An 11,428-nucleotide genomic window follows, 5' to 3' on the forward strand; every position below is an offset into this window, starting at 1 on the left:
TTTCTCTTTCGTTTTACCTGGATTTTCTCGACGCTTTCTACGCAAAGCAATTATTAAAGATTTGCCTGGAAATATTTACGCATTTTTCTGGGTATAAAAAAATATCGGCTTCTATGTCATCGCGGAAAAAAAATTTTAATATCTTAAAAACGAATTTAATCTAATATACTGCACTTAATAATTAATAAATAATTAAATATTTCTTTCTATGCGAAGCAATTATGATCCAGGTGCAAAGATATTCGTCTGGAAATATTTACGCATTTTTCTGGGTATAAAAAAGTATCGAATACTTTGTACAATACAAGACAAATAAACAAGTTTTATGCTGTGTCATACAAGGATAGTTGTTCATCGGCTTTTGCGTCATCGCGGAAAAAATTAATATATTAAAAGCGAATTAAATCAAATATACTGCGCTTAATAATTAATAAATAATTAAATATTTCTAGGTTTGCGAAAGAGAAAATTTTTAATCGATCGTAGAAAAATGTGGGAAATTATACAGCTAAATTGGAGTCGAATTTTTATAACTATCAGCTGAATTTTTATATAATCTTCGTGAACTCTTATACATGTTCATATATAAATGCATACACGTGGTTGTTATTGAATACATGGAAAAGCAAAAGGATCACATTAGGAACCTCTCGTTGATTGTGAAATCATATGTTATTCAAAACGCGAGCTCGATTATCGCATGAGGAAATAACATTTCATTGTTATACGAAAGATTAAGTTTTTCTTTTGAACAGAAACTAGAACTAAAATAACAGAAAAAATACATTCTTGCTGCATAAATTATATTTTATCAAATATATTTTTACGCTGATGCGCGTAATAAACGTCGGTATATTTTTTCCTTTTATTTTTCCTTCTTTCGATATAATAATCGCTTAAGGCTTTTAAGATATAGAAAAAAAATCAGATTAATCGCAAATTGTGTTAGAAAAAAAATTTGAGATAATCATTCATTAGCAAAACACGATTAGCAAACGTTGCACCGCTATTAATATGCAAGGTTTCGCTTTACATTTATATCTTCCGATACGAACGCACATGCATCCTGCAAACTCGTAAAATTTTAATTATACTGCAGGTTATTCATTATCAATGCAGCGTCAAAAATTGTTATGGATAGCAATAAAAAAATTATTTTAACAACTAAATATTGAGATAAAAGAATTTCTCTCTCGAAATCGATTAAAAATTTGTTTAAGAGAAAAATAAAAATTAGTAGCTAATCTGAGAATAAATATCACAGAAGAATTTAATCATATTATCTGCTTATTATTAATAAATAAATACGTCCGTTACAAATTTAGTAAAACTTTAATGATCGACGAGTTATTTAATAAATTTCATTAACGTGATGTCGATCTAAAATATCCAAGTTACATTGTATTATTTTATGTCATCTCTATAAATTTTTATCGCGCTTTTAACACGCGTAAAATGAACTAAAAAAATATGCAAGCGCACGGTGCGTTTTTCTTTACATGTTAAATTTTTACATTATTTAAACAACAGAACGCATGTGCAGACAATGGGTAGCGTTATGCAAACGCGTATGAGGGTTATCATGCATCATTATACGAACGATAAACCCATCAATAATTGGTCGATCTATTTAAGGAAAGCGAGATTATGCGAGGCGGGAAAGATGCGCGGTCGCCACACGAGATGAGAGTATAATTTTCAATTAATTTGTAAATATTTTGAACGTCACACGCTGTATGTAAATATATATAAATGTGTACGTATATGTGAAAGGTTGCGTATTACGCATAGTAGAGCACTTTTAATCGCAACCGACGAGTCGGCTAAGTAAGTGACAAGGTCGTCCGACGATGCAACTATGTCGTTATTCGGCTGTGCACAGAAAGTAAACAGGCATGAGTCGACAGGAAGGCAAGTTTCTAATATGTCGACGGCAGTTTATTACATCTAATCGCTGTAATCTTCGCACATAGTCGCAATGGCCTTGATCGTCTATTGGACCCAATGTCCCGGAGCCGAATCGATCAGCGGCTGCTGATCATAATAAAAGATATCTATATCTTCGAGTAACACTTCTCTAAACACGTCTCTGGAATCAATAATAGCGCGCGATAATATCGATCATACATATAAGCAATGTTATTAATGATCTTGGAAACGTGCGCGTATATGTATACATATACGTATAATTGATCTTGGAAATGTATATTATTTATGTTTAAACTTTGAGTTGCGCGCATAAGAATTGTTTAAAAATTGTAAATTCTATCGAATGTTATTAAACAATTTTCATATTTAATAAACACTTTTTTTAAATTAATTAGATATACATATACGGAATCTCAATTTGCGTCCACACTTTTTCTACTTGTAATATATTTACAAATGTAAATCTCTCATAAACTTGTTAATCAGTCATAATTATAGGATGTAGAACAATAGGTGAAGGTATTAGTGTACATACAATGTTAATTAATGGACACATAAAATCCGCTTTATTTGAAAGCAATTTTAATTGCGTAAATTTTTTATATGCGTATATAAATTTGAAATGTATATCATTATAGTATATGCAGTTGTAATAAATAAAGATTAAAGATTGAAAAAATTATATTCCATGATATTTTCCTACTGAAATATATAGTATAACTTATTTCTTTAATATATACACGCGTTTTACGTACTTATTTGATATCACCGGTAGTTGCCGACAGAAACAAGAATGCGATTCTCAGGAAATCTAAAAATATGTATGACATAACATCGCAATATTCTGCTCCATAGAGATTTCGTAATATTTATATTATAAATATCTAAATTAGAATTTATTAAATTTTAGTTATTACTATTTATTATTTTATTTTCTAAATATTTCAAAAGAGATAATTATGTTTTACAAAGCTTATGTTATATATAAGTTAAATATATAAGTAACAATAAAAAGAATACAAATATAATTATTTAAAAAATATTAGAGACAATTATCTCAATTTTCTAACGATGTGAGATAACTCGAATTCAAATGTAAGATTATATTTTACGGATATTTGTTTAATGTTTTTTTTATCTTATCAATACAGGTGATTCTCAGCTTGTATTTTAATGATATGCTTATATCGCAAAGATGTGAAAATTTTATTTCTGAAAAGGATGAATCGCGCTAGATTACTTGCAGAGTATAAAAAAGTATGAATATATGTATAAAAATCATTTTTAGAATCAATAATATACAGAGTGTCCGGTAATTAACGGACCAATGATTAAGGGCGGATTCTCTGGCCAATTTGGAGACGATTTTTCCTTAGCAAAAATGTTGAGAAGTCAATAATTTTCGAGTTATAAGCGATTGAAAAAAATGGGTTTTTTGAAAACTAAACGTTTTGAAGTTAAAAGTCTAACATAATTACATTCTTCAGTTAATTTCAGGTAGAGTTTACTATAATAAAATTTTAATTTGAGGCTTAGTTATAAAGATACATAATGACAAATATTGGAAAGTTGTAAAAAATGATGACCTTTTTCGACATTTTCACTGAAGAAAAATCGTTCCCAAATTGACCAAAGAATCCATTTGTAATCGTTGGTCCGTTAGTTACCGGACACCCTGTATAGTATTATTATAAAGAGAAAATTTTAGAGTACAAATCTAAAAATTGCAGTCTTATAAATATATACTGTTATGTACATTTTTTGTGTACATAATAGTAACGTACACAGAAATTTTTAAAAATTTTTATACATTGTTAAAATTAGGAACTTGTAATTGTATATTTTAATATTATTCTGATATACATATCTTGTATGATATTCCCATAAATAATGGTCTATATTATAAATAAAAAAAATAAGATTTTTGTTGTGTGGAGATTTTTTAATTTACACACATATAGAATTAAATATTATATGTAGAAATTAAATATTTCTGTCCAATTAATTGCAGAAGATTCGGAGAGAAATAAGTTGATCAAACTTGTGTGCAAACTTTTACAATATTAATAATTTTAAGATGGGATTCGACGCGAATTTATGGATATTCATACACACATAGGCATACACATACATATATACATACATTTCCCCTTTTCAATACACACATGTTTTCTCCAATGTGTAATCAATTTTATTACAATAATATCAAATATTATAATCTTTAACCTTCTTCTATTAGATATTACATGGAAGATGTTAGTTGAAATCGATATTTAATTACTTCCAAACATATAAAAATTAATTTTGTTAGAGAACGGTAATTAACAGTTTCATTAACAATTTGTATTTATCGTAATACAAACTATAATGTTGGTCAAAATGATAAATGATAAACTTTATAAATTAATAAGTTTAATAAGGTTGTAATTTTATAAGATTATAATTTATAAATGTAATAATTAATTTTCTAACTTTATAAATATGTAATTCTTTATAAATGTATATATATCATATACACACATATAACACATATGTAAAAGTATCTACATAAATAATTTCAATGTCCTAAAGATCGGAACTTTAAATAAAAAACGCATTTAAAATATTGTGAAATTCAAGTAATAGTAAAAATTAAATATAGAGACTCACCATATTTTTGATGTGCGATTCACATTACTAGGCAATAGGATAAATTTACTTTGAAATATAAGTTTATTTAACATCTGAATCCATGTAGCACTAGCTATACTTGATTAGCTCGTCTACTTCGACGAGAAGAACTGGAAAAGAACGGACGTGGTTTATACAAGTCATCGCTTGAATATCGTTGACTGCTCCTATTGCGGCTGCAAATTTCAAGGAAAATAATAACGTTAGATCAATTATAAACTCTCCTTAAGTAATATTTGAAAAAAAATATTTATTTAATATGATACATTCAACATGTGCATTTAAAGAATAGAGTGTACAGATATGTAGTTTACAATGGAGTAAAAGAGCGCAACAAAATATACAAGGTCCCATTTTAATCAATCACTCAAAAATTTTTTTTATTTTTAATTGCACAACAAAATGTTTCAAACAAAAGTTGTTTGATTTGAAAAAAGAAAGAACAAGAGGGATATTTTAAATGGAACGACTATATTTTGTTTTTATATAAATTGATTCTTTATAACTTTCAGCATAAAAAATTATAAAAATAAGCTGACCAAAAAATGAATAGTTTGAACTTCAAATGACCTTGAAAAGCAAATGACTTTTAAAAAATCTGTAGCAGCATCTTCTGTCCTCCTTCAAATCAAACAACTTTTGTTTGAAGCATTTTGTTATACAATCAAAAATTAAAAAAATGTTGAGGAGTGATTAAAATAAGATAATCCCATATATACAAAATTTCGCGTTACATAAGAACCTCGAGAGCATATAACACGTACCTTTTTTCTTCTTTGATCACAGTAGATGATGTTGTTTTTTCGCTCGTCGCAGACACATCGCTGTCCGGGCTCAGAGGCATGACGAAATTCTCGCCATTCGGAACCCCCTGCGGATTACATAGATTCGAGAATCTCGGCTTCTTGTTGAATCTTCTCTTTTTAACGTTGTGCACGGTATCTTCACTGATTGACAATGTTCGTTTATGATCGTTATCATTATTATTATCCGAATTATTCACCAATATGTCGGACAAGGGGCTGGACGAACATTTGCGCATTTTCGGTAAAGGTGGTGCCGCCATGGACTTTGGTATTGAGAGAACCACTTTACCACCCAGGCTTTCCACTATGTCCTCTAGAGACGAATTCTCCATAGAACCTATCTCTAAAGATTCTAAGAAACTAGAGAACCTTTCCGATTTCTTATCGTCAGTCTTGTTGAAGTAACGGCAATCTTCTCCATTATCCTCGCTGATAATCGAAGACGAGGATCTGGTTTCCAGACAATCGCTATGTAATTCTAACGACGCGTTAATTTTCGATAATGCACAAGTTTCCATCTGTTTCTCGTTCTGTGGCTCTTCATTGTTATCATCGATCTCTGTTCGATTGTCAATTTGTGCTTCATTATCGGTCCGTGTTTCTGTTTCATTTTCCCATATTTGAGGATTTTTCTCCGTCGACTGTTCCGTACTTTTGTTCTCATTATTATCCGCAGATTCAGATTTCTCGGTATTAGCGATTTCTTCCTGCTTTTGTAGAATGTGCTCTTGCGAAGAACATTTTTCTGCGTCAACATTTGATGTCTTGTTGTCAGTGTCTTTTGTAATTTCATGTTCCTCTTTAGATTCTTCTGTATCTTCTATCTGCGTCTCCGACTGTATGATTTTCTCATCAGTTTTTAAATTCTGTGTAATTGTTTCTCCTAATGGTACATTCGACACTATCTCACTTAAGGATTGCCTTACGCATAACTCTATAGTGGATAACGATGGCTTAGATTGTCTATTTAAAAAGTCATTTGTACAAGATTCAGCTCCTAGCATTATTAGCGATCTTTCGTCTAATGTTAAATTGGTTTCATGCTTCTCGGGATAAGGTTCTTCGTACTCCTCGTCGGGAATTTCTATAATCTGAACACGCTCGTCATCGGGCATATCTTCGAGATTGTCAGCATCTTTTGTTGTACTCGACTGACTAGTTTGTTCCGTTTCATGTGTAACTTTCTTCTCTTCTTTCTTATCCTCCTTAAGTTTCTCCTTTTCCATCAGCTTCCGGAGTTTCATCAGCTTTTTAGCTTCGTGTATATTTTTCGCAAATTTTGGCTTTTTAATTTTCATATCGTCCGAAGTCGATTCGTCTTCTTTACCGGACAACCGTCTCTTCTTCGAAGATAAACTCGTATCACGCGAATGTGCTTCTTCTTCATGTTTTTCATGCGTTTCATCTATATCGAGTTTCATCTTCAGATGATTCTTTTCATTTGTCAAACTGATTTTATGAGATAATTTACAATTTGGCTGTTGCAATGATTTTGAGTCACTCATTTGCGTTTCTTCGATACTATCCGACGTCTCGCTACCAGAATTGCTAATGTGACTATTCTCCTTCGTCAAACTCGACGTACCTGATTTGTTGCTCGTCGTGTTGGTGTTTGTATTATTCGATGGCGAGGTTTTACTATTCGAGCCGTTCGAACCGTCCCTATCAGTGGAACGACGATCATTAGAACTTTTCCGTAAACTCGAGTGATCGTCCTTCGTCTTAGATTTCTTATCCTCTCGTCGCTTCTTATCTTTTGACGGACTATCGTTCTTCGAGTCTCTCTTACCATCTGACTTTTCATTGCGATCCGAACTTTTACTCGATTGCAAGTAACTCTTCGCGTCCTTCTTATCATTCGTCGTCCTTTCACTGCTCGTTTTGCCATCCTTTCTCGCATCCACTTTTCCGCCTTTGTCTTCCTTCTCGTTTCTGGAAACTTTTTTTGGATCAGATTTGTCCGATAAATCTGTCTTGCTACTGTAATGATTTTTACCTTTATTGTCTTTCGACAATCTTTTTTCATCCCGTTTTGCTTTATCTTTCGAGTCTGATCTCTTATCTTTTCCATCTGTTACCTTACTACTTCTACTTTCGTGACTTGTAGAAATATTCTTCGATGATGACGACGAAGATGAACTTCTGTGCTCTTTTCTGCTCTTCTCTGATTTTTTATCTTTAAGAGGATCTTTCTTGTCTTTAGCTTCTTTAGTAACTTTAATATCTTTATCTTTATTCAATTTTTCTTTCTCTGTCAATTCCTTCTTTTCTCGAAGCTCTCTGATCTTCTCTTTGTAGATATCTTTCAAGTCTTTCGCTTCCTTATTGCTATCTTTATTAATATCTTTCTTGTCTGCTTCTTTCAGCTTTTCATCTTTAAGTTTGTTTATGTTATCTTTCAAAGTTTCCGAAATATCTTTAGCTTTGTCGGAATTTTCTCTCACCTGCTCGATTTTTTCTTTAGACTTACTCTTACTATGTTTATCATATTTTTCACTGCTATGACTACGCGATTTCTTTCTCTCATTACTTCTATCTTTGTTATATTTTGTATCTTTATTACTGTTCTTTTCTTTTATACTTTTCGATGATTTGATGGATTCGCTATCTCTACTCTTTTCTTTTGAACTCTTATGTTCATATTTATCTTTCACAGCACTATCTGTAGCATCACGAGAATTTTCTTTAGAAGAAACACTTTTACTGCTCTTAAAATCTTTCGAATCTTTATAATCTTGTCCATCTTTGTTTTTAGCAAAGTCGAAATTGCTTTTGGTCGTTTTATTTTTCGATGAATCAAATTCTCTGATTGCTTTAAAATTATCTTTACCACTTTTAACTTCATATTTGTCTTTTATTGCATCATCTTTCAATGCATCATGTACTGGTGTAAAACCATGGTTAGAAGAACCAAAGTCTGTTACAATTGATAATCGAGAATCTGAGGAAACTTTACTAAGCTGAGAATCCTGATTGCTACAATCAAAGTTATCCCGCGATAATTCGTTCGAAAAATCAGGGCTCCTTGATCTATGACTCGTTAATTCTGATATTCCCGATAGGTGTGAATCATTGGAAATATTGGATTCATTCAAGTTCATAATATCTATTGGTTCAAATGTTGGACTAACTTCTTCGTCTTCATCTTCTATCCTGTCATCTGATTTCCCAGATGTGTTTAAATTCAGGCTACTACTAGTTTTATTCAGACTTTTACAAGTTTCATCCAATGTTTTCTCTTCCGAGGAGATATGTCCATTTTCAGGATTAGTTTTAATTTTCTCTCTATATATCTCTTCATCTTGCAACTGTTGTTCATTGGCTTTGTCAAATTGCTTCCCATCGACATCATTTGCATCACTTGCATCTATTGATTCCAGGGATACATCCTTTAAACTATTCTTATCAGATTCTGGTGAAACTGGATCCAAATCTTTAGGTAATAAATCTTTAAGACCACAAGCACCATTTTTTTCTTTCACCTTTGGTCTTTCTACACCCAAAAATTTATATACCACATCTTCTATGTGAGTCATAAAAACTGAATAAACTTTAGGATTTACCACTTGATCCACTATCCGTTCTACACCAGCATCCAAATATGGGGCATCGTGTATATGCTTGCGCAAAGTTTCTCTGAGCTGATTTTTGTTCAAATCTGGTTTCCACATTTGTTTAGTAAGAAAAGAGTTTACAGAGCCCTCAACTCTTGTCCTCAAATTTTGATACGCTGGCTGAAATTACATATATATCATTGTATATTATTTATATGTCATAGTTTCTAAAATTGCATCTATTGCAATCTGCTCTAAAATGAGCACATAATGTTAAGCTTCTAAAAATCAACATTTCATCAAAAAACGATTAATGATCAACATTAAAAATTTGTAACACAAAATGCTACACTATATATATATACACTATAATATTCTTTTCTCGTCGGCAAAATATTTATCAATAATTAGGATCTACATTGCAGCAGTGTATCCTTAAACATTAATAGCTACATATTAAATATTTAATCCCTGTCAAAAAAATCAGGCGGAAGAATCAAACTCGTTAAAGAACGCTGTCACGTTGCCTCACCTTGGTATCAACATCAGCGATGCATTCTTTCCGAAACTGATCAAAAATGCCTTGGGATTTAACTTCGCCCACTATATGATCGATCAAACGCGTATCACCTGCCAGCAACGTATTCGAAATACCCAGCTCCATCTCGACTAGCCACGATCGACCCGGAATCAGATTTCGTTCGTCACAAAACAACGGGGGCAATCATCTTCAGAATCATCTGGAATCCAGTCAAACAACAGACACAGCAGCCATTGCGGCCATGTTTTTTCACGTCTCCTCGGTTTTTGTTTGCGCACGCGCAATCAATTTGCGGAGGTTCGTTCGTCTTTTCCAGATTCGGTGTGTTTAGAATCCAGTCGCGTTCGTCGAGAATTTTGATTGGTCGAGAACCGAGGCCCGAGAAATTCCCCTAGTTGACAGCCAATCAGGCGCGTACAACAAACTGTTCCCTGACACATGTAGCTTCGCCTTTACGATACGAAAAACTCGGAAAAACTACGCAGCACTCGACGGCGGTAAATAAAACGTGTTCCTGACAAAGCAACGAATTTTTTCGTTCAACAGGAATATTTCTAAATAAATATACTTATATTTATAGAAGAGGTATACGCTTCTCCGTGCGCTTAATTTTTCTCTTGTTGAATTTGTGTGTCAATTATTTTTTCGGTAAAAAAAAAAAAGAAAACAATACGGCTGAACCTGAAGGCATCTCCGATTTCACTTGTATACAAGTTCGAACGAGACACTTGTAATTGTCCTTCGTGAGATTCAGCAGATGGATTGCGCGTAATGGCGTAGTTCCAGAAGAATTATTCGGGAAAAAGTTCGCCAGCTTCAAGTTACGAATCGAGAGAAAGCTGTTTAAGTTTTCGAGAAGGTCAGTTATCATTGTATCACCTTCAATCATATTTTATCGCGTTGTAAGGTTATGCCGCGATTTTTACGTATGTAACTTCTCTGAAGATGCTCCCGGTATATTTATGTCGGTTTTTTTAATTATTTTTATTGCATTTAGTTTTATATTTTAGATACTGTGATGTATACTTGTATACTATGATTTATATTTTGATGATAATTCAGTCTAAAAGATAATATGAAGTAAATATTATGAAGTAGAAATTTAGAAACGAATTTTCGTTTCATGAAAGAATGTGGATATTAAAACTAGTGCGAGCATTAATAAAATATATGAGAAGTTATAAATTATTTTCTATTGTAAAAAAAATGAGATATATTAATAGTATTATTGAAGTAAACAAAAGTTTCTTCTTAACATATGTGTGCCAGTTCTAACAATATATGTACATATATGAACATAAATTACATAAATATACATACACATATATATGTATGTATACATATATATATTTTTTCAACAATGATTAAGTATATTTATATAACATATTTAAGAGAGAGTTTATAGAATTACTCTCATTTATTCAAAATTGTATTTACAAACACCACTGGAGAATACTGATGCGTTATATTATTATTTTCAAACAGATATTTTAACAAGAAAATATTAAGCAAGTGTCTTCTTTGACTTATTTTAAACAATTCTTATTTTTATTATTTTGTAACTTTTGACATTTTCATTAAGGAGTGCACTACAAGTATTATACATATATATGTAATCAACATATGTGTAACTTTTTTACATCGCAAAGTGAAAAGAAAGCTATTAGATTTAGGGATATAAATGCTTATTGTGTTTTGTAGCAAATTTACTACAAAAATATAATTTTGCAAAAAAATATTAAAATTTTTATTTCTTATTAAAAAAATTTTTTGAAGTTTGTAGATGTAATACTAGAACTATTGTATGTTTGTTTTGCAAAATTTCCAAAAATTTGAAAAGCATGATTATTAAATTCATTAAATGTTACAACTAATATTACAATTTTTTTCTCATATATCTTATAATTTCAGCAATATTTGTACAAAAA

General features: G+C 31.3%; 1 protein-coding gene across 1 annotated transcript; it reads right to left on the reverse strand.

Moving 5' to 3' along the window:
• Nucleotides 1-786: 786 nt before the first annotated feature.
• Nucleotides 787-9,781, reverse strand: LOC114937375 (uncharacterized). The gene is made up of 4 exons (XM_029310805.2): nucleotides 9,492-9,781; nucleotides 5,364-9,139; nucleotides 4,579-4,775; nucleotides 787-2,089 (listed from the first exon to the last, which is right to left on the reverse strand). Exons 1-3 carry the CDS (start codon nucleotides 9,621-9,623, stop codon nucleotides 4,673-4,675), a joined length of 4,011 nt encoding a protein of 1,336 aa, XP_029166638.2. The 5' UTR covers nucleotides 9,624-9,781; the 3' UTR covers nucleotides 787-2,089; nucleotides 4,579-4,672.
• Between the last annotated feature and the right edge of the window lie 1,647 nt (nucleotides 9,782-11,428).

This window comes from Nylanderia fulva, unplaced genomic scaffold, assembly GCF_048542155.1.
Source record: "Nylanderia fulva isolate GAGA-0341 unplaced genomic scaffold, ASM4854215v1 Scaffold33, whole genome shotgun sequence".
In the NCBI taxonomy this organism is placed as follows: domain Eukaryota; kingdom Metazoa; phylum Arthropoda; class Insecta; order Hymenoptera; family Formicidae; genus Nylanderia; species Nylanderia fulva.

Excerpts from the sequence above, each read along its gene's own strand:
- LOC114937375 (XM_029310805.2), bottom strand. The coding sequence starts at position 9,623 with ATGGAGCTGGGTATTTCGAATACGTTGCTGGCAGGTGATACGCGTTTG. Across the intron at positions 9,140-9,491 it reads TCGCTGATGTTGATACCAAG|CCAGCGTATCAAAATTTGAG; the intron begins GTGAGGCAACGT and ends ATGTAATTTCAG. Across the intron at positions 4,776-5,363 it reads GTGATCAAAGAAGAAAAAAG|CCGCAATAGGAGCAGTCAAC; the intron begins GTACGTGTTATA and ends TGAAATTTGCAG.